A 25233-nucleotide genomic window follows, 5' to 3' on the forward strand; every position below is an offset into this window, starting at 1 on the left:
GTACATAACAAATATTGTTCAAAGGTTCATGGCCAGTAATTTTTTTTTTTTCACTTAAAATAATTATTCCCACAAGGATTAATTTAAACAACCAAAAGTGACAGTAAAGGCATTCACAATGTTATTTCTATTTCAAAAAAATATTGTTCACACATTAGGTTACAAATGTTTTCAACACCAAATCAGTATAATGATTTCTGAAGACTCATATTTAAGTAAACTATATTTTGAAATGTATTCATACAGAAAACAGTTATTTTAAATTGTAATAACATTTCACAATATAATATAAAGCATTAGATTAAGCATTAGATGCTTTTTAAAAACATCTGAATAATTGTACCGACTCAGACCACTAATAGAAAAGCATTTTTCACTTCCTTCCATTACAAGTAACATTTTCAGGATTTGAGTGATAAAGCTGTTATTAAGCTTTAAAAATGATCAAAATCTTAAAATCAGGGAGCCCCCCCCCCTTTCTTATATATATAACTCCATTCAATTTCCAGTCTGCAACATGCCTTGTATAATTCCATCCATTCCATCCATCCATCAATTTTCAAAACCACTCTTCCTATGTAGCATTGCAGGGATGCTGGAGCTTTTATTTAAATAAGAAATAGGCAAAAAGCCTTGAATCAGAAGTATAAAGAAAAACAGTGTGATTGTATACCAGCATGAACTATTTCTTGGAATATTGGTCAAAAACGTCACCTTTCACCTCATAAAACGCATGCTTTTTTTCTTAAACACTGCATGGTGCTCAGTGGAGGAAGTATGTACAGTATCAGACAGACCTCTGCTACACCTGAGACAGCAGTACAGGCAGGTGCATGTTTCTAATGTATGCTGCATTTAGAGCCCATGGAAGTGAGATGACTGTGCGCTGTAAAAAGTGCCCCTGGATATCTAATCTGGTGAGCGCATCAGTTCCTATCAGCTGAAGCAGCCTTTACAGCAAATTGCCTCTCAGAGTCGTCCTCAGCGACGGGCTAATGGCCTTGCATTGAATCACATTGCTTCAGTTTAGCTGCCTTCGAGAAGGAAAAGCGAAAGAATGTAATCAAATAGCCGAAGGACAGGCAGCCTAAGGAGCTCTGAAGGTGTAAGACATAGGTAACGTCTTTCAACCAGCACGGAGCAGAGGTTTTGTTGCCAGCACAAGCTTGCTGTTTAGCGCTGTCTTGCTTTAGTAATACGGTCAATTAAGCCCTTTTTGTCACTGACACTGAACCTTTTATTCGAGATGTAAATCAACACGTCACCTTTTTTCTTTACTGAACAGTTTCATTGATCAGTAGGCCACAAAGAGTTACAGCTCTTTTTTTTTTACTGTGAATGTCTCAGGATACCAACCGTCACAGGTGGGTAGTGGGTGGCTCCACCAGTGGTTCTTTTCACAGACCAGTGGCTCTTCGTGGCTGAGGCGATAGCCCGAGTCGCAGCCGAAAGACACGGTGGAACCGATGGAGAAGTCCTGACCGTAGCGAAGACCGTTGACTGGAATCCCTGGATCCAGGCAGGAGTAGGCATCTACTGTTACGCCTAGGAAAAGTGAGACAGATGAAGCTTAGAGAAGAAGTATTTTGAGAGGGTTTCAATTACAGTGTTTACTTCCTGCTGGTGCTCTAAAATCACTAAAGTTGTTTTCTAATGGCAAGTTTTGAAACTGTGGGAAGTTTACTGTACACTTACTTTCATACAGGATCTTGAAGCCACTGTTTGAGCGGCTGTTGTCAGTGGTGAAAAGCATGTACAGGTGGTTGCCGCTGCTGAATAGGAACTGAGGCACCTGGGTGCCGTTGAACGAGCCAATTAGAGGAGAGAGAAGATTGGGCCCATCGTGAAGCTCCAGGAAATCACAATTCAGCTCTGTCTGAAATCTATGTGGAAAAACAGACAATAATTAAATGTCCTTGACAGCAATGGGACAACTTTATCATATTTATAATACACTACTGTTGAAGAGTCTGGGGTCGGTACTCGGATTTTAAATGTTTTTGAAAAAAGGTCTCTTAGGTTCGCCAGGGCTGGAATTATTTGATGAACACAAATTGTATTAGTATTTATATTTTAAAATGTAGTTTACTCCTGTAATTTCAAAGCAGCCATTACTCAAGTCTTTAGTGTTACATGGTTGTTAAGAAATTATTCTAATATGCTAATTTGGTGCTCAATACCATTAATTACTATCAATGCTAAAACAGCAATAATGTCGTACTGTGTACTATTGTGGAAACCGTGATACCCCCCCCCCCCCCCCCACCACCCAGAAGTTCATAAGAACAACATTTATTTTGTTTTTTGATCAATTTAGTGCATCCTTGCTAAATATAAACTTATTAACCTAACCTAAACCATTTAACGGTAGTGTATTTACAATATACAGATTTCTTTGTTGTAACCCTTTAACTATAGATGTACAAAAGCAACAATATCTATTCAAATAAAAAAAAAAGCATACTTCTCAAATGTGATCTTTATGGAGCGTCCCGGTTCAGCCTCTATGACCCACTCACAGTTGAGCGAATCTTTGTAGTAACCCGGCCACCCAGGAGATAAAATAACTCCACTAGGAGCTGAGAAGTGGCCTCCACAGGGAGCTGTAAAAAGAACAGAGGTTTAACACAGATGCATTTTAGTCGACTCACATAAAGCCACTGTTTTTGTATCTGTACTTGAGACAGACGGCCAGTTAAAAAATAAATACCAGTTGACTGTACATTATACCTCATTTTACATATTTACAATCCCACAAAACCTACAGTAAGGTGTTAAAACTGCTGGTGGGCGACACTGTTAGTCTGTCATTCTACTCCTCTGGCCATATGAATAGTGTTACTGCATAATTAGAAACACGCTGAGCAAAATTCGAGGGATTGACATGGATTTTAACGACAGATGACAGGCTGCTCACCACCACATGCCCTCCGGTTTACATGCCCTATTAACCTCCGTCTCTGTGACCCACAGGTGACTGTCTATCCCATTTAGAGTCACATACAAAACTAGGCACAACTGTCCACTTATTGGGGACTTCTGTCTACTTCTATAATACATACCTTCACACTTTGGGATGGGGCCACTCCACATCACCTTGCCAGCGTTGAGTTCACAAGTGATGGTTTCTGCTCCCTGGGTCTTAATGAAGCCATCCTCGCAGATGATCGAGATGGAGCTGCCTAGCTGGAAACTGTCACCGAAACGTCTGGCGTTCAGGGGGACTCCTGGATCCGGACACTCATTATGGCCAAATGCTGTAAGAATGAATGACATAAGATGGTAATATAGAATTGGAATTGTCATGAACAGGCTTTCGCCATAGATTTTCTGGGTAGTCAAAGTATTTATGACACCACAATGTCACTACCAAAAAAAAAATATATCACTTTAACAAGTGGATGAGTTAAAAACGAGGTTGTTAGAAAGTTGAGAAGTTTGAAAGACACTGCATCTCAGGTGGTGCACTTCACTTTACCCTGCACTCAAAGAATGAAGATTTGTGGTAATTTGTAGGACAGGTTTCTACTCCAGGCTTGTTTTAGTGTTAGTGTTATTGACCTTCCAGCTGTTTTTATCATAACTCCATGAAGCATATACAGAGGCCCAAGGCAATTGGCCAAGAAAGCTGCTGTCCCCACAACACCCTGAGTGCCTGATGGATGTCTTGTGACAGGAAAGGCCTACAAGAAGGACTTGACGTTTGTCAGAATGAATACAGATTTAACGTGCTCCATCAGGGTACTGACAGCTCTTACTGGACAACAGTAAGGTGTCAGTCTGTTAAAGAACTCGACATCAGTGTTCAGCCTAATAACTACTGTAGCAACCTAATCTGCATGCAAACTCATGTCTACTTTAAGGACTTTGATGGATTGTCGTGACATTTCACATCTCCTTTAAGAAGGACCATCAAGAAGTCATTGTGTAGATTAAAGTCATGTATGTGCTAATGAGGGGCGGAGGGGAGATTCGGTGCGGTGGTGAGAAAAACGAAGCGGCGTATTTGAATTGGAAAAGGCCTGGAAGTTGCCATAAACAGACACTCTTTCATTTTTGTTTGTTTAACATATCACAAATTCAATGAATTTATACTTTACAGTACATTATTTCTTTTTTTATAAAGTTTTATTAATGATACTTAAGACAGGATGAAAAATGTGAATTACAGTGATGATTCATTTTAATTTAAACTAGTTCTGTCAAATGAATTCATTGTAATTAATTGCATCCAAAATAAATATATGCATGTGTGCATTTGAGAAAAATAGGTTTATATATAAAATATATTTATTTATAATATAAATTATATCAATATAAATATAGACATGTAAATATTTTCAAAATATATACTGCATGTGTGTGTATTTTATATAAACACAATACATAAACATAACACAAACATATTATGCAATCAAATATGTTTATTTTGGATTAATTGTTTGACAGCACTTATTTAAGCATAGTGATGATAAAAATATATATTTATATTTAAATATACTGTTCAATATATTTAAGTTTATTTACTTGAATAACACAATATATAGGTAATTTAATTATACATTTATATATATTTTAATTATATATTTAAATATACTGTTAGTGATTTAGATCAAATATAAATACCAATATAAATATAAAGGAAGTTTTTGAAAAGTACTATAAATAGTATTGTATTGAATTTTTTGACTAATTATTGTAAGCAGCTGACTGCTTACAATATTTAAATTAAATATAAGATAAATTTGATAAAAAATTATAGAGGAAGTTTGAAGGATATTTTCATCAAAAGACAAACTATTAATAGTACTGCAAAATAAGGTAAAAAGGGTAGATGTTAGCTGTTAAAGCATATTATTTAAAGATATGTTCATCTTAATTATCAGTACCAAGTAAAAATAGTAACTGCTATCAATACACTTCGATGCACAACACATGCTTAAAACAAACATTATGTCTCATGCAGAATTCAAGCTTCATATATACTTAACAAATGCCCCATGCAGACATAATGCAGAATAGAAAGGTGTTACACGCACTGTTGTAGGTAATGTTGAAACCTCTGCCTGACATGGAGTGGTCAGCCTGGAATTCCAGCCGGAGAATGTTGTTGTTGCTGGTGAGATGAGATGGCACCTCGGCCCCAGTGAAACGGCCAAGCACAGACGAGTCAAGCATCTCTCCATCCTTCACGGTCAGGATGTCATATGGAGCCTCTAGGTCAAAGTCATTGAAGGCCAAGTGGATACGGCTGCCGGGCTCTGATAGGATCAGCCACACGCAGTTAAGGTTGTTCCCATAGCCCTCTGGGTAATCCGGAGAGAGGACTGTGCCCATGGGTGCAGTGAAGTTTGAAAGACAGGGAACTGAAAGAATGAAACAGAATTGCTACTAATTTGTATCTAAAGATTAATGTAACTATGTTCACAATGACTGAGAAACCACTGACAACATATAAAAAACATGCCACATCATACATCAGTGTAATAATACAGCCATGTGTAATCATTTAATATGCCATATGGAGTCTGTCACTCTGCTTCTGATTCGGTTCTGCACTTCCTGACAAATTGTGTTCATGACATAGATGGATTTCAGGCTATAAATAGAGCTGATTTGTTCAATCTTCCAATTAGACATGGAGAAATTTCAGCTATGCATTTTTTAAGCAAAGAGCCTACAGGTGAAGTATCAAAATATAGCAGATGTCACTGCAGCTGAAGTAGTCTCCAGGTTGGTTGTATATATAAGCCAATTATTTCAGCTGCCTCAGAGATCTCTGCATTCATTTGGAAGAAAAGGCAAAGACGGGAAAGTTAATAAAATCCAGTTATAAGGACATTTTTTGTGGAACATTAAAAAAATTTGGCAGGAAAAAAAAGATGAAGTGTGTGATTTCTATGCCAGTAGTAACACAAGTTTTCAAACTTGTTTCCTAAATATTTTCCATATTTGCCATTGGTCAGCTATCATATAGACCCACCCACTATTTGCCATATTTTTTATAGCGCCTTTATAGAGGAAAAACTCTTAATTTAAATTTCAAGATGGTACTGCTTGAAATAGAACACATTTATGGACATAAAAAACAAACCCTTCTTTAAAATTAGCACAACTGTCCTGATTAAAAAAATACATTATAAAACATAATAGCACCAAACTAGGACAGGAAAAACATTTCCAAAGCAATTAATCAGTTTGCAACATACAGTAGCATTGACAGTACTCACAAATGCAGATGGGGATGTTGGCAGACCACTGGTTGTTGTTCTGACAGGATATTGTCTTCTCTCCAATAAGCTCAAATCCAAATTGGCACTCAAAGCGTAACACGTCGCCATTGGAGAATCCATCTCCTTCTCTCATCCCATACAGAGGGGTGCCTGGGTCTCCACAGCTCTCCTTGTCGATTTCTACAGAGAAAGGATGTAAATAATAGTGATCACTAAACTTCACATTTCTTCTTTCCACTGCTGCATTTTAAAGAAGAAACATTGTATGCATTGTTGCTAAAAACATTGCTTAAGGTTTATAACGTATACATTGGTGGCCAAAATGATTAGAACACTTTTTATTTGCTGGTGAAAATACTAGAGGTGAAAAATCTTTTGCTGTAGTGTGTCAGTAGGAAATTTACAGTTTACATTTCCAAACATTCATTTTGCCATTAATTGTACTAATGCAATGAGATTTTTGTTTGCACAAGGAGTCTGACAACATCCAGCGCTCCACACAGAGATCTGATCTCATCATCATCCAGTTTGTCTGGAATGACACGAAGAAACAGAATAAACTGGGACACACTAAATCCATAAGAACTGTGGCAACATCTCCAAGATGCTTCAAGAAACCTTCAAGTTCACCGGAACAACGGCTGATCAGATGGCAATCAGACAGCACAATCTTTCTGGTGCAGCTGGTGGCCTGATAAAGTCTTGCTGGTCGAGCGAGTTAAGAGAAATTAACTGTCAATTCCTCTCCATGTTAAAGTGCGAGATAAATCTACAGACTTGCAGCAAATCACTAAATTGTAGCTTTGAAATTTGCACTGAATTGTGCTGCAAAAGTCCAATGATGGACAGATTTCATCAGATGACCTGAACGTCGCTATACTTACGGGAAGTTGACCGGAACAGAATGCCACCAAAACTCTCTGTTCAGCCTAGATAAGCTCCTGCACCTGGAACCTTCAGTGGTAGAGTTGGCCAGCCAGGACATTCCCACCACAAGTACAAAATCAAAGTCTAGGGGTCACTATACCTAGATAACACCTTCCATCTGCATAGCATCGACTCAGTGGGCGGCAGGCTGCTGGAATGGGCAATACATCTTCCCAGACATTTTGCACGGACATTCACAATTGAACTATGAACTCTGTTCTGAATAAGAATGCTTGAGGGTTTGCCAAAGGACGGATGGTAAGAGAGAGAGAGAAACAAAACATCCACTAAATTTCATTTAAAACCAAATCAAAGTTTTTTCAAATTTCTCCTGAGGTATAATGGAGGTCTTTGGCCAATGCTTGATGTATGGCATTAATTTCCGACATGACAGTCTCTTTATGACTACCACAATGCTTTACTCCATTGGTCAATTGTGAGGGGTGGCTAGGGGAAGGTTAGGCCATATTTACTGCTTTGTATTTATGATGAAGCAAAAAATAGAGTACAAATTGTCCATAGGAGCTGATGGTGTGTGAATACTCCCGACGTGAGGTCAGCGTGTCAGATGCAAACCCCTACACTTCTCTCATGGTGCTTAATGTGATGGGGACCTCTCTGTGAAGATCAATTGTGTTAACAAGTTATCCAATCAAATCCAAAAGGTTGATTCTGTATATGTAAGTACAGATGGCCCACAGGGGTGGAGTTTGGGACCTGTGTTTTTCTTCCTGAAACAGCCAGGGAATTACAAAGTATCAGTGAACTTTGACATGTAATGTACCAAAAAGCATTCTGAGCATTTACCAGATAGCAGGTCTCATTAAGCCGGCCTTCACATAAAAGCCTATAAATAAATTTAATCTCAAAACCATTTCTTATTCATTGGAAAATGGCAAGTAATTTATCTCTCCCTTTGTGTACCCCATAGATATTGTTTCATTTCAATAATGCTGACTTTATCTCTCTCAAGAAAGTGCTCATTATCGCAAAGTCGAGTTTTATGTGGAGTCGAGACACAAAACGAGGCACTTCTAAAACACGAGTCACATGAGTCAAGTACACACAGGCAAACTCCCAGGAGGATCTCTGCTTTTATTTCTTTGAAGCATTCGATTAAATTAGGTTTTTAAACCACGCTGAAGATATTGAAGCGTTATTGCCATACGGAATACAAACAAATTTATCTTTAAAAGAAGGGATGTTAATGAGCGTGGCCATATGCTGGTGCATTGAAACTGTGTGCCAAAGCACAGAGTTCAGCTATGGATAATCAATGGTACACTGCACTAAAATAAAAACTTCTGTAAAGAATAGACACTGCAGCTTAATACTTAAATAGATTATTTATCTCTGAATTATTTAACTAAAAGTTTAAAAAAGGCCATTTTAACACTCTTTTAACTGGTAAAAGTCAGTAATCAGGCACTGGGTCTACATTCAAATTCAACATTAGTTTCTTTCCGTAACAGCACTTGCAGTTTTTAAGCAGCAGAGGTTCAAGGCTACCAATGTCAAATGTTTCTAAACAGAACATATGCTATACAAATAAAATAAGCAAAACCACCTACACCAAGTTGTCAATGATATGGTGTTTGGAGAAATTATAGACACCAAAATAAAACTAAAAATGACAAAAAAATGTGCTCAAGAAAAAATGTATTATTTAAAAATTAAGAATCTAAAGGTTCAGGCACCACTCAAAAGCCTTGATTTTAACCGAGTGACATTTTTTTTTGTTGCCAAACTTCATACATTATAAATAAAATTGAGACTGAGAATAATAGACCGATTTGCATGGTAATGAATACAAATAATGGTAGCACTTCAGCAGTACCTGTCTACACTTTTAATATGTTAATTTGAACCTTTGGGATCAAGTTAATGTGTTATGTTTTTATGTCATTAAGTTTGTTGCAAGTAATAAGAACACTGTGCACCCTCAGAGGTAAAACATAAGGGTATTAATTCTTCGATGGAAAATGACAGATGTAGCTGTATTAATAAGTGAAATGTAGCCATCAAACTTCAGTCACCATAACACGATTAATGACCCATGTAGATTATGCATTTGTCACAGACGTCAGCATAATGAAGTGAATTTGTATTGTAAGTAAACACTCCTTAATGGGATAAACTATATATCTTCTGTGCTCTACAGGGCAGTGGTTCTCAAATAGGGAGTAACTACCCACAAATTGGCCGTAGGTCTGAATGTTCTCTATTCTGCCAAATAATTGTTATTTCATAAATAAAGTTTTTATGTGTTAGATATAACAGTGGAAAACACTTGGTGTTACACTTTAAAATCAAACTCAAACGCAAATTCAAATCAAAGCCTCTTTAAATTAACTTTTGCATTCAAATCATCATTTTAAATTTATAACTACGTCTGTTTCATGTTGAAGTGACTCTTTTGTGCAAAATCGTAACCTGACAGGTAAATGAACTACCGGGGAACAAGACAATGAAAACCTCAAATATTTCTTCCAATTGAATGAATGAGTGCTGTGAACCATTAATGAGCTCATTTGTCTCTGGATCCCTCAAAGAGCTCTTGATTTATATTATATATCACATATATCATTGGGTTCTCATTTTATCTGTGCTTTGGAACACATAACAGAATCTGACATTCAAAATCTCATTCCACATTACTAATAATATTCTTTCAGTTAGAGCAGTTCAATATTATTAGAATAATTCTAATAATACTATTCTAGAATAAGACATTGTAATGGTAACTCCATGAAGAATATATTGAATTACAATCTAAAATCGATATATATATATATATATATATATATATATATATATATATATATATATATATATATATATATATATATATTTATAGTTTAATCCAACTAAAATTATAATTTTCTCACAATGCCAGCTCAGCAAACTATTTTAATTGCGGCGTCCTATAACAGTGGCACACTGAAAGCTTATTCATGCTACATTATGTATGTCCAAGCTATAGATTTTTTTTGTTATCCCCTCATGTATGACCGTCACGTATTTATGATCGACAGGTCCAATTAGATCTACATAGAAATTGAAAATTGAGAAACAAAGCCATTGTGCTTGTCTGTGGCATAAATAAAATTAATTATAATAGGTGTAGAGAAGACAAAGGAAAAAGACATATCTAATACAATCTGTAATATTTTGCCCAACTCTCCCAGGGATATCATACAGTAATGTTTTTTTTTTTTTTTTTCTATCTCTGGTCTTGCACTTAAGGGGATTCATTTGCTCTCGCTGCCTCTTTCTCTGTCTACCTCAGTCAGTCTCTCTCATTATACTGAATGGCACGCTGTTCATCACCCCGACACTAATTTATTACAAAACCTTGAGGGAGGAGAGATAATCAAAGATATGGGTTTTGTAGGGATTGAAGTGAATGTAGCTCATGTGTTCGGGATGAAAGTTAGTTGCTGTACATTCAGCAGAGACCACTGAAGTGATTTGTGGGAACTGCTGCGCTTTTATGCACATTGACTACTAAGAATGTATGCTGAATACTCATGCAGGAAACAGTGGACATGTCCAGGTAAATAATGTCTGGCCTTTTGATGTCTAAACCGCTTTGCAGCGGATGTGAAAAACACTTTCTCACCCGATCAGAAAACAAGGATGAAGGTTGGACATTTGATTGAATCTGGGTTTATGCCAGACAGGTTGTTTGTACAATTTTGGTCGACACTGTTTTCCCTTTCTGTTTGTTTGCAGTTGCAAATGAAGCTGTTTGTGTGTTTTTGTATCACCCTGCCACACTTCCTTCTTTTAACCTTGACAATAGAGTAGCCACAGTCACAGAATTTTGACTGACAATTAATTATTTGTTCACAGTGAATGTTAAGTCTAACTTATATTTACTGTACACTAGTGGTTATCACTAGTAACCAAAATCAAGTGAACCACAAACCTGTATTAATAATACATATGTGTATATATATATATAAAAATCTTTAGAGCAAAGCCTGTTTGCTTTTTAGCGTTTTTTTTTTTAGATGATTCCCAAAGTAACTATATATTATTCACATCCTGGTACCTTTGTAGTTGATCTTGAAGCCTATAGATCCCACGCTTTCATCAGACTGGAGATGAAGCCACATCTGATGGGTCATGCTAACGATGAGGTCAGGAACAAAGCTGCCAGTCAGACTGATAAGAAGAGAGAGAGAGAGATTAGACAAACAAAACAGAAGCACATCATGCTGAATGTATGTACACTTACCCATTGCTTACTGCTATTTCACAAAGTTGTCGAAACTAAGAATTCGTTTTATAATTTATATAATACATCATATAATTCAATGCTTTTTTAAAGAAAAATTAATTTGCAGACACAATTTTTTTTGTCTACAAAGATGACTTCAAAATCTCTGATGCCAAATATTTGACTAGTATTGTACTAATACGTCTACATACTAATAACTCTTCATAACTTAAGACAAACACATTCAGTAGGATGGCAAAGGAGAACAACATTTGAATGGTTTCTGAAAACATAACATGGTTATTTACACCTGTAGGATATTCAACATTCATTTTTGTTCCTGGAATATCATTCCTATCAAACAAAAACTTCCCAGAGCAAATGAGACTGGTTGATAGGAATACTGTTTCAGGAACCGCACAGAATGTCCTACTTGTGTAAATTATGTATGATCTTACTGTCCCAGACTGTGGATAAGAAACTCACACTTGCAAAATGGTTTTCGGGTCTCCCACTTCCCCTCCATCACCGATGGTTAGTGTGTCATAGCCCAGTTCTAGGTCAAACTCCTCAAAGTTAATCTGAATCACCTGTCGGCAGAAATGAGGCATAATGCTTAGTGATGTGTCAAATGAACGGAATTAAACTTTATGGCTCTTGCATAATTGAATCCTGTCAGCTGACTGAAACGGAAAGAGAGAGAAGATGGCCAAAACTCTCTTTGCTGAATTTGGGAGAGAGTAAAGAAATGTCACGTTTATTAGAAGGTAAAAGTTTCCAGAAAACGTACCCGAGTTTGCCTTGAGCATTCAAGCATGATGAACATGCTTCTACTGAACAAACATCATAAATTAAAATGAGAATTGTGTTTGTTTTTACATGCACCAAATGTAACAGTTTTTATAGCGCTCAACAGAAGAATGTAATATTAATCAAACCAGTCAAGGTTATTGGTACTACATATCTACTAATTATTGATTAAACAGGGCATTATTACATTTATGCTTCCAGCGTTCTCTCTGTCCTGTTGGAAATGCATCCTTATGAAAAAAAACAAAAAAAAAAAAACAATATAAAGTCACACTAATTATATATTTTTTAGTGGTGGACATAGATAATTTTTTTTAAATCTAGATTAATCTCACTGTGATTTTGAAATTAATCTAGATTAATCTAGATTAAAATGGCTCATTCGAATTCTGTCGAAGGCATTAAGAATATGTGTGTTACCCAAATAAAATTGACAAACAGTAAGTCTTTGAAAAGGGGTTCCACAAAAGGGGTTTATCAAGCTAGGTGGGCTCATCTCCTGTTTTCAAAATGTATCACAACGTGCTTGAAAAAGTGGCCCACGTTTGAAATTGTTTAATTTGTATATTAGTTTATTTTTTATTTATCTGTGCTATTTACACAATGTTTAAGTTTTTTTCAAGTTTGTAGGTGTCGGTACAGAAACCAAATAAGTAAATTTAAAATAGCACTAGATAGTCTTCAATGTAAAAATGAAATATACAATCAAACCTCCATTTATTCAGAAACCTTCAACATTTCTCACATTATAACAGTTTTGCTATATATCAAAAATTATATCTGGTGTCTGAATAATTTTTGGTTTGACTGCTAAAACTACAAAGTAATTCAGTCAAGAGCAATGAGAGATTTTCATTTTCTTGGATTAACATAACAGCAGCCAGTAGCTAAATTAGGCACAGTCACTTTAAGAGACGTTAAAGTGACCATTTTTTTCCTCAACTGTTTACTTTCACTTAAGAAATAACTTACAGTTTTTTTTAGCATAATTTGCTCTGCGTGAGCCCTGAACACCAGAACACCACGAGTACTGAATTGGGCTCTTTCGCATCTTTTTGTTTGTTCAAACTGCGATTTGTATTTGTTCGTTCAGGTGCAGGAGGGACTTCGAGGAGAACTTCTCAGAAGAGAGCTCGGTTCAGTGTCGCTGTCCGTGATATGCGGCTCTCAATCTCTCTTGTGCGCACTGAACACAGCTCGTGAGTAACCAGCTTCTCTGTTGAGCTTTTCTGTGTCTTGTGTTTGGATGCTTTAATGTTTAAATCGACAAGTGGTAAAGCTTAAAAACACGTGAAAAAGATCAGCTTTCGTGACGATGCGCAGCACTGTCCCGTCTACTGTCCTGAGCATCTTTTTAGACTGGCCTCAGCCAGTCGGTTATATAAAATATCAAGGTGAAAGTCATCATAGCTTGCTTAGTATAGACTCAGCTCTCAACCCAACTTTGAGAATAGATTAACAGCGATATTTTTTTTATCGCCCGATAAGAGTCTCGCGTTAACGCAGCACGTTAACGCCGATAACGGCCCACCACTAATATTTTTATATTATTATTATATCATATATATATATTTTTTACAATTTTTTAATTTAATTATCAGATATAATTAAATGGGATCTAAAATGAAATGATTGAGAAGAATTTTTTTTATTTATTTAGCAAGAATGTAATCGTAATCAAACCAGTCAAGGTTATTATTAGTGCTACAATTTTTTTTTTTTTTTTTTATTGATTAAATGGGAGATTTTTCACATTTATTTCGCACCTTTGTGCTTCCAGCTTTTTCAATGTCCTGTGGGAAACTGATCCTTATGAAAAAAAAATCAACATGAAAATCAGACGAATTATACCCATTACACTCAGCACAATCAATTGATTCATTCAAATGTAGTGATTTAAACATAAGAGCATCTCTTGGATGACTGGGAGTTGGGAAAGGAGGATCAAGGCTTTAGAAACAGGGATTAGAGGTCTGGAAGAGCCACAGGCATATGGAGAGGCCTGAACTTTCTATATTGATTAACCCATTGAGAGATTCTAGGAGGAATTAGTTGCCATGGCAATAGGCTCTTCACCATAGCCGGGACTTAGCAGGTATGGATGCATAAGAGCTACTTAGGACTGATGATTGATGCTCAGACAGCACCTCGGAACAGATAATAAACTTGTTTTTTTCCATGTTACTGAATACAAAATACTCTGGAGTCCCTGTCTCACTAAAGGTCACCAAATAACAAATGCTGCGCCGATGCGGAGATGCAGGATTTAATGGGATGAAATAGTTGGGAATGAGACTTGAGTTCTCTGGATATGTAATATTAAGGATACCAGTGTAAAATAATCCATAAACCTGATCCCAGATCAGCAACACAGCACACCAACACAGGAACTTGACTTCAGTGACTTGGCCTGCCTGCGGTTGTCATGGCGATTGGAGTCTTAAGCTAATGCTTTTGTTGGAGAGCAAGAGAGGTGCTGAGGCCGGAGTATTGAATTGTGAAGAGATAAGGTAATATAGCAGAATTATGACTTTACAATGGAGCAGAGAGGCCAGTGATAACACTCCAGCACATTTACCTATATACCGCACAGACAGGTCTATTCCATCATACGTGAAAATGCACCATTGTTTTAAAAGCTAATCTAGAATGACTATTCAAACATTATTCAGAAAATTAATCTGGTTTGGCCTGATGCCGTTCAAACAAGACACACACACACGAATGTGCATTAAATAGAGAACATTATCAATCATATAATAATATGTGTTCGTGTAAATGGGATTGTCTTGCTTACTGGTGACAGTGCATGTCACTGTGTCTCTATCCCTTAGAAAAACTACATCTGTCCCATATTACATTTATGCATTTAACAGTTGCTTTTATTCAAAACAATTTGCATTCCAAGTAAGCAATTTGGCAGTTTGCATGTTTCCTGGGAATTGGAATCATGACACATTGTTGCATTTTTACCAAACCATTATACTGAATAAATTGTTTTTAAAATCGATAAAAAAAAAATTAAAAAAAATTCTAATCAAATAAGTAATATATATATATTTAAATAACCACATACAAAATTAAATAAAATAATAAAAATAATTATTTCTATCAAATAATCCTGAATCCTTATTGATGCTAATGTTTCATTTTAGTTTAAAAGTAAGCTTCTATTAAATAGAAATGTTCTATTACATATCTGATAATATTTCAGAGCATTAATTTTTTTTTTACTGTATTTTTGATCAAATAAATGGGCTTTGGTGAAATCTTACCAATCACAAGATTGTGAGTGGCAAAAATAAATAAATAAATAAATAAATAAATATAATATTGTTTGTTTCAACATTCACATTTAATGACAAAGGATATACAAGTCCTCCAAACACACAAACATGTAACAGCTCACACATACACAAGGGGATCCGATGCTTCCTCAAGGTGAAAACAGAAAACACGCTGCCTGGATGTCAAGTTCACAGAGATGGGATCTCTGGTTTCCTTAAGCCAGACTACTTCAACTGTCACACAGTCCTGCTGGGATTTACTGCCAGCGTGGGCTTATGACTGTAGTATCAGCAAAGCATTTCACAGATGCAGTTTAAAAACACGAATGGGAGCACAAGCCACCATTTAAGCACTCCTCAGAAAATTACAAGGTTGCAGCAAAGCAAAATGATGAGTATTGTACAGTACTTCAAACTCTGATTGTCCAGGTCAACACAAGAAGGAACTTTCAACGAGTACATCATAAGCAAGCGATCAAAATAAACAAATGCTTTAGGTTATAAAATTATATAATTAATAGTAATGCCAATATTAGTAATTAGAAATTGTTATTTAATTTGCTATTTTAATTTTAGTCTGAATATATTGTATTTTAAAGCTTCTTTAGATATAATTTAATCATTAGAACCAGCACTAATAGCACATCAGTCAATTTGTGCCTGTCATACAAGAGACAGTATGTTTACTTTTATTATTACCACTAATATATGTAATTTAATGACATTTCAGTCCTATTGTGATTGCTGCTGTTTATTAAATGCAATAAGCCACTTGAGGCTGTGTTCGATTGATTTTACATTACACACACACACACACACAAAAGTAAAAGTAAATCACTGTCATCTGTATTGGCTCATTGCTTTAGTTCAACACTGTGTTCGGTTTATTTTCCCTGGTCCTAGAAGCTTTATATAAAGAGTTTTTATTACCATCATGTTCACTTTCTTCTGTTCAATGAATTTTCAATCATGTCACTCAAATGAGTCTATTTCAGTAGTTTTACCTGTAGCAGAATTTCAGTACTATCATGTCAGCCCTCCAGCACACGGCAAGCTGTCAAGTCAGGACCATGTCAAACGACCGTACTGATGAACAAACGTTACAGCCTCAAAATGACAGCTAAGTAATTCAAGTTTGTTCCAACAAATGACATTTAGCAACAAAATGTAGTTGAAAGAAAAAAGAAAAAAAAAAAGAAAAAAAAAAACTAGATGGAGTCTTTCCTCTACAAAATCAACATTGGCTGAATTGTGGCTGAACTATTTGATGAAAATAATGATTTGAATATTTACATGATCACAAGCAGTGACAACAGGGGCCTTTAAAATCCCAGATCAAATTTTCAGTTTCCCTTCAAAAGATCAAAATGGGTCTGTTTTTGTTCTCGCTCCCAGAAGGACAGGAACACGCTATGAAGAATGATACATTTTCCTTTCATCGCTGATAGTGAAAAGCTATTAGTAACCCTTGAAAAAGTTTTTAAGCCCCTGATGTGAGCGTGATGTAGGGAAGAATACATCCTGAAAAATGTGCTTCTGGGTATCCCATTATTGACATAGATAAAAGGCATGATTGAAAAGATCATAAACAACTATGCACCTTCCTGAACCACAATGCATTCCCTATGCATCTTTTTTTAATTATTATTTTTATATGTTTTTTATACATTATATTAACTGTATCTACTGTAATATACTATGCAAACGTTTTTTTTTTAACCACAAAAATGAATGAATAAATAAAATAGAAGAGGGGAAACAAAAAAGAAAAGACAACTTGAACTGAACAGTCTCAATGTGGATGAGGGGACATATGTTTCTGCCCATCGTGAGCTGACCTTTGATGCTCCCTCTGAGGTTAATGCCCAATCTGGGCATCAATCTCCAACGAAAGACCAATGGGGCGACAGCATTTTAGTTTCTGCTTGATAAATCAGGTCATGCTTCATTCAGAATGGACAACTGAACTCTGAAAAACAACTACCTACAAATGCTTAGAGTGATGTTTAATATGGACTTCTCCTTTAAAACCAGAGAATGAAATTTAACAGCTGCAAATATGAACAAGGATCTACACAATTTGGGCAACTTATTCATGAAACAAGCCAATTACTGTGTAAATCGCACATAAAACCATTTTTTTTGTAATTTGTCCCATCAAATTCAATGCATGCACTGCATTTATGATCAACTTACACAGAAAATCTGTTCGACTTGTGAACAAGGTTCAGTGTGTGCCTGACGCAATGGCCTTGATTCTATATGCACGGATTAAGCAGAATTAGCAAATCCCTTGTTAAACCAGTGATCCTTTGTTATTTTTTCGATATCTCCATTTTAACAAAAACAAAACGACAACATTGTATCCCACATTCTCACAATCCAAAGGCATCACAATAGAGTCCAAATTGAATTAAGCCCTGGCACAATCCAAATCACTCTTACCAAGGTTCAAGCACAGAGTGCAATATAAACAAATCGCCACCCTAAAATTGTCTGCCAAAAATAAGTGAACAATAATGTTCCCAAACTGTAAGAGACAATTAGCAATTTCTCACTTGAAACAGGGTGGTCTGCTGGTTGTCCGAGCTCCATTTAAATCTCTGATCTGATGTTCTGAAACACACCTTTGGGCTCCAAGTGCATTTCTCTTCTGTAAATGAATGGCTTTTGCCACATGCTTTTCCTGTAATTTAGTGAAACCTACCAATTAATTGCACTTTTAGAAAAGTGTTTTACAATTAGTACAAGGCTGTAATTGCAACAAATGGCAATTTATTTGTTTGGAGAGGTAAAATGGGGACGAGTACATTAGACTTGGTACCATTATAGCGTAATATGGGATTAATTTTTTTTTAAAGACAGAGGCTAGTCAAACATGTGCTAAACCTAATATACTTATCCACATTTTATCGATTTAAAACATCAATCACTGTTTGTTGCAATTATAGCTTTCTATTTCAGTAGTTTTTCGGTTGGCCAAAACAACAGCTTAATGTATTTGTATTTTACCAATTTCTTTTGCCGTTTAAAGCATTTCTATTTCATCTTGCCATTTAAATTAGCTGGAAAGCCTCAAATAAGCTGTTTAATGGCAAGTTTCCCCAAGTGTGTCAACAAGCCCCACTAGGACAAAGATGTGTTCAATGAACTTCATGCTCTGTCCTTTGTCTTATTGTATTTATTTAGTTTTAGCGAATGACTCTTATGATCTGTTCCGGCTATTACAAAAAAAGAGGGAAAAAAAGTTTTTTCTTGGAGTACGGTCTACAAACTCTTTGATTTATTGAAAACAACACGCCAAAGCCAAGGCTGCAAGAAAACAACACAAGCGTCTCTGCAAGAAAACAACACAAGCGTCTCTATTCATGCTGGCAGAGTTCCAGACCTTTCAAAGTGGTCAAATGCGAACTGAAAAAAAGTAGAAAGAGAAAAAAAATCTCTCTATGGCCCACAAGGCTTTCATGCTACCCTCCATCCATCATACGATGGGAAAACGTCCAGACGATTTCATCACGGCCTTCTGAACATTTAAACGTTCCTGAGAAAGTTAGGTTGTAAAACACAGTTTTCCAGTAAAAACCTTGGGTGATTTTAGCCCTGTAGAAGTTTGGGGGAAATGTATGAATGAACGGTCAATGTAGGAGATCACTTTCACAAACTGCCCCCTAAAAGTACCTAGATAAGAACAAAACTTTATAGACCTATGTGTAGGCCAAAGAAGAGAAGTTGAAACTTTGTGAACTTATAAAATGATTTGTTCATTTTCATTTATTGCCTCTGTATATCATTCCACCACAACGAGAGTCAATTGCAGAGGCCTTGACTTGAGGTTAGGAAGAATTTTCTGTGTTTTTGTTTGTCGCACTCAATAGATCTGCTATTTCAAGATGAATTGCAATGCTAGTGAGTCACATCACCTGGAATCAATTGCAAGGTCCTGCAATGACAATACAGACATGGCTGAAGTGCTAGTTGTCATTACAAATGTAAGGGAAAGGTATATCAATCAAAATGTCATGAGTAAGGTTGAGAACCAAAAGACCAGCAAACTTTGATTCCTTAACGCGAAAGTTTCTCATGAGCTATTAATGAAGTAAAAAAAAAAAAAAAAAAAAAACTATTTTTAATGATTTTATTCTTCTACGGGATTCAAAGATATGAAGAAAGAAGTGTGGTTGTCATGATAATGATTCTTATTAACATCCATTATAGTGAATCAGAGACATATACAATTCTCAAGCAGGGCTGTGCACAGACATTTTGAGGGGGAAGTGACCCAATTAAAAAAAAGGGGGCAATAGAGCGTAGGGGATACAGTGTTTCAAAAGTGATAAACATACAGTTGTTACAAATATACAATTAAAAGAGAAGACAGCTCTGTAATAATAATCTCAGACTTTATTGTGGATGTTTTGATAAGAGTGGTCTCTCTCTCACTCTGTGAGCCTGCTCCTGCCTCATCTTCGATGGAAGTAGGGAAGAGTGGGGTAAGTTGACCCACCCCGTTTCTTGGCAACTGTACACCTTTACTGTCATGTGACCATTTATTTTGGAACCACCAATCATTTCTGCCAGACTGTGATGAGGTCGTAACATACGTTACATCAAAGCAAATTTATCCAGGTCTAAACATATAGGTGATTTAGCAATAAAACCATGACAATCATTTAGCTAAATTTAGCTACAGTAGCAATTTTTTCCCAATATGGCAGCTATGGGGAAAAGTGAGCCAAATGTTGTGCGGTAAATTGAGTCAGCATTTTAACTTACCCCACCATAAGGCACTGTAGTTAAGTTAAATCTCTGAATTATAAACTTAAGTTTTAATGTGATATCACTGGTTTAGTTTATTTTATAGACATATTGTCTGTAGTTTATTTGATAGGGACAGTGTACAAGTACAAGCACCAAATCTTTCTCAGATAAGAACCAGAAAATGCTTTTCACATTATAATCAGATTTATCTTTCCACCTGTAGTCACTAATGCCCATCAATCTCTCCATTTAGTCTGTTTGTAGGAAGGCTACAACTTTGGTGTTCAACATATTGTTTCAGAACTGCAAACAATTCAATAATTTGGTTGGTTTTATGTTGTTAAAATGAAATATGACTGTTTGTAAAAGGAAATTATTAAATTCGTTTTTATATTGTTATTCATTTCACACAGGTTTGAATCAGATTTGGTCAGATGGTCATTTTACATCCAGATGTTGCATTTGCACTGACTTGTCTCGGGTCAACTTACCCCAAACCCGGGACAAACTGAGCAATAGGAACTTTTTTTTATTTTTATTTTTTTTTATAAGTAGCCATATTTTTAGAACCCTTTGTCATGGATACATTCTGATCATTTAAAATGATATGAATATTTTCATTAGGATAGGATTGGATAGGATAGATACTTTCATTGTACTTCTGCGTCATTCTCCTATATCTTGAGAACCACAATAATAAAAAAAGGTCAATCTTGCCAAATTCTCCTCTATAAGTATTAGACATTTAATTTAAAATTTTACAGCATAAATCTATATTATATACTAATAAACAACTAATTTAGAACATTCATATTTTTTTTACTAATATGCCTACTATTAATATGGTTTTAATTAGTGATCGACCGATATTGATTTTTTATAACCGATACCGATACCGATTATTTGCATGTTTATGTACCCGATAACCGATATGCAGAACCGATATTTATTTACTGTTATACTTCTGTTTCTGACAATTATTACAACACAAATGAGCTGAAAAAAAACATTTTATTTATAACAATCACTCCTTCCTTGCATACAAAAAAAACTTTATATTTATACACAAATAAATAGAGGGGTCTGAGTCCAAAAAATTTAAGTGCACTGTGCAAGTGCAAGTGTCTTTGTTTTAAAATAAAAGCTTTGATGAGGTAAAAAAATAAAAACGGGTAAAAAAATAAAGCACAAAAAAGATTCTAACATATTGGTGGGGGCGGGAGGGCTATTTAGGAGTGCATAGCTATTTAGTAATGTAACTTAATACTCCCAGTTAAGCAGAACTAGGTTTTAGTGTAGAAAACAGAGTCTTTCAGCATTCTGCCCTGTAAGCCTGCTTCCTTCAAAAATTTTATGCAGTGGCCGTGCATGAGGCTTCCTGATCATCAACCCAGTCAGGTGCTGAGCAATATGAACGAACTTTTATCCCGAGACTATATAAAGTTAAACAGCACTTGTCAGTTGGCATTTTACGATCTAGATTCAATCTAACGTTAGATCATGAAATGCCAACTGACAAAGTGCTGTTTGACTATAATTTAATCAACTGCGATCGCGCATGGAGATAATAAATAATTAATTTCCACAAAGCGGTTTATGTATATGTGTATTAGCGAAATAATTGTTATGTAGTAAATGATAATATAATCTAGTGTGTTTAAACAAGATAATCTTGTCAAAAGTTTCATTCAGTGGCATTGCTTGAGGCTTCCTGATCATCAACCCAGTCAGGTGCTGAGCAATATGAACGAACTTTTTTTCCCGAGACTATATAAAGTTAAACAGCACTTGTCAGTTGGCATTTTATGATCTAAATTTAATCTAATGTTTAATCATGAAATGCCAACTGACAAAGTGCTGTTTGATTATAACTTAATCAACCGCGATCGCGCATGGAGATAATAAATAATTAATTTCCACAAAGCGGTAGGCTATATGTGTATTAGCGAAATATTTGTTATGTAGTAAATTAAAATATAATCTAGGGTGTTTAAACAAGATAATCTTGTCAAAAGTTTCATTCAGTGGCCGTGCTTAAGCCTCCAGATCATCCGTCAGTTGCTAAGCAATATGAACAAACTTTCTCTTCTAGACTAATGGTGAGCAAATACAACAGATAGAGAATTAAATTCAACGCTTTTCAGAATCAGAATCAGAATCAGAATGAGCTTTATTGCCAGGTATGTTTACACATAGCGTACGAGGAATTTGTTTTCGTGACAGAAGCTCCGCAGTACAACAGAATAACAGCGACAGAACATAAAACACATAATAAAATAATAAAAAAAACATTTTTTTTATTTTCAACATGCACTCATTCATGTCTGTTTTATTTAATTCATTTAAAGATACGTCTTTATTGGAGCAGGACATGACGAACACTACGTAACTCGATGAGTTCGTCTCAATTGTTTAGAAACAAGCTGCATAAATTAACTATATCAGGAATTTATGTCTCAGATCTCATTTGTGCATGTCTGTTATGTTAAATAAAGTTGATTAATTAAAGCAAACCAAGTAGAACATATACTTTACCTGTGCACTGAGTTGTTGTTGACTGATCACCTCAGACGCCCGGGGTGCAATGGCGGAAATCTCAAAACGGCCACAAGATGGCGCCGTAAATCGGCGAATCCGATATTACAAAACCGATACCCGATTATGGAAAAATGCTTAAATATTGGGAAAAATATCGGTAAACCGATACATCGGTCGATCACTAGTTTTAATAAAATGATATGTTATAGATTACTTGTATAAACACAAGTGCTTACAATGTGAAATATACTTAATTACAAGAATTAAAGTGTGACAAACTGCTAAATATTCTATATGATGATTTTCCCGCTGGCTTGCTGGAGCTTTGAATTCATGTTGGTAATGTTGAACTGCCTTTAGCAGCCTCCCTTCGCTCTTCAAGTGTGCCGACAACATTGGATTTTGTGTTATTTATGTTAGATCTGATCGGGTAAAATATTTTTGTTAGCCTATTCTAATTCTAAGAATGTGGATATTTTGTTGTAATCACTTTTTTTTTATTACTTTACCTATAGAAATACAAAAACAAACTACCAAGACGACTAATTTCAGCAAATCATCCACTGACTGTACTGTGGATTGTAATGCATCTATTTGTTAATAAACAAGCTTTGGGAACTATGGTCTCTACTCCAGAACGAGGTACACAGATTGTGAGTGATGCTGCAGGATGGTGGGAAAACACTGAGCGGATTCGCGGAATCAGCAGATCTTTAACGGAGCAGTAACAGAACACTCTGAGCTCAAGTGATATTATATATATATATATATATATATATATATATATATATATATATATATAATAAATATATATATATTATTTATACAAAAACACTCTTTTAAACCGGTACTTTTTAGTGAATTTGAAACAAATCTGAAAATGTTATTAAACTTTGTCTCATTTTTGCTACAAAAAGTATCCATATTTCTACACATTTATTCAAGTATTTCTTCTTCAAACCCCAAACAAGTATTGATAGAACTGAAATAATTAAGACAAATCAGAATGCCTTTTCATCACAGAGTCTGCGATGAACTGATTATCTCCCGGCACACATTCACACACTCATATTTCTCCCCCTCGATGTAGCTGTTGTAGAGGTGCATCTCAAAATGTTGGAATTAAACTGAAGTGGGGCTATAAAATCCACAAGAGCAATAAAACAGACACTGTTCACCTTTACACACACATAACGAACAAAGCCCATCATGCAGTTCCCTATAAAAGTGTAAGGTCTTAGTGAGATAGAAGGGATGGATTGGGAGCTGTTTGTAGGGGCAAGGCCAGAAAAACACAAAAAAGGACAAGGGATGAGACCAAGAGCAATAACACAGAAGGAAGGCCAGGAGAAGCAGGGCGGTCAAAGCAGCATACGCCCATGCTCTCTCTCTCTCTCTCTTTGATACAGCGACAGCATTACCACATGCCTCTCATCGCATACAACATCTAAACAGTTTAAAAAGCTACTGTACACTATAACGTATATATACAATTTGTGGCCTGTAATGTTTTTGAAAGAAATCTCTTTTTTTATGCTCACCAATTTGACCAAAATCACAGTAATAAACAGTTACATTGTGAAATATTATAATTGACTATTCTTTGTTATACATTTTAAAATGTAACATTCATTTGATGGCAAAGCTGAATTTTTAGCACTCATTTTACACTCATTACAGTCTTTAGTGTCAAATGATGCTTTAGAAATAATACAAATATGTGCTCCAAAAATACTTCCTCTTATTATTATCAGTTGAAAATGGCTGTGATGCTCAATAGAAAGTGTGAAGAACAGCATTTGTTTGAAATAGAAATATTCTGTAATAATATATACAATTTTTACTATCACTTTTTTATCAGTTTAATGTGTCTTTGCTAGTAGGAAAGGCGATATGACAACAAAGCGATATCTAGCGATATGAGTGAGTAAATAGTAATAGTGAGATCTCAGTATCATGTGAAAGATGGAAACTTTATTGGACAAGTTAAATATGAATGGGTGATTTTTTTTTGCTTATAATTATGCAGTTTAATTCTAAAAGATGCCTAAAAGTCATTCCTGTCAGTGACACTTGGCTTCAAAAGTTAAACCTGTGAATGTGCCGAGTAAAATAACGAAAACTTTAAATGTTATTGAATATAAAAGTCATTAGAGCATTATCAAACACATATCTTTGCTCGTACCTTGTTTAGGTTGCTGGCTGTGATGATCCACACACACTGGGAGTTGCTTTCATACTGAATGGGAAAATTCGGTGAGGAGAACGTCCCCGACGGACCTTGAAGATTAGATCCACAAGTTTTTACTGTAAAGAGGAGAGGGATAAAAAAAGAAGAGAAAACAGTGATCAGTGAAACAGTGAAAATCAGGAAAGTGTCTTTTCTCTTCAAAAACATGTCAAAGTCTCAGATAATTGGTTTCAGCTGCGGTCAGTGGGCACATAATGTTTTTTG

The 25233-nt window shown here is 35.6% G+C and overlaps 1 protein-coding gene across 2 annotated transcripts in view; it reads right to left on the reverse strand.

Moving 5' to 3' along the window:
- csmd3b (CUB and Sushi multiple domains 3b) overlaps window positions 1-25233 on the reverse strand; it is a 403590-nt gene that overhangs the window by 143760 nt on the left and 234597 nt on the right. For both annotated transcript variants that reach the window (XM_052583645.1, XM_052583646.1), the window contains exons 10-18: window positions 24964-25085; window positions 11872-11975; window positions 11218-11330; window positions 6231-6413; window positions 5040-5366; window positions 3063-3257; window positions 2465-2603; window positions 1696-1883; window positions 1357-1545 (exon numbers count right to left, since the gene is read on the reverse strand). In XM_052583645.1, the coding sequence (XP_052439605.1) occupies window positions 1357-1545; window positions 1696-1883; window positions 2465-2603; window positions 3063-3257; window positions 5040-5366; window positions 6231-6413; window positions 11218-11330; window positions 11872-11975; window positions 24964-25085 (1560 nt within the window). The remainder of the gene's footprint in view (window positions 1-1356; window positions 1546-1695; window positions 1884-2464; window positions 2604-3062; window positions 3258-5039; window positions 5367-6230; window positions 6414-11217; window positions 11331-11871; window positions 11976-24963; window positions 25086-25233) is intronic.

Source organism: Carassius gibelio, chromosome B19, assembly GCF_023724105.1.
Source record: "Carassius gibelio isolate Cgi1373 ecotype wild population from Czech Republic chromosome B19, carGib1.2-hapl.c, whole genome shotgun sequence".
In the NCBI taxonomy this organism is placed as follows: domain Eukaryota; kingdom Metazoa; phylum Chordata; class Actinopteri; order Cypriniformes; family Cyprinidae; genus Carassius; species Carassius gibelio.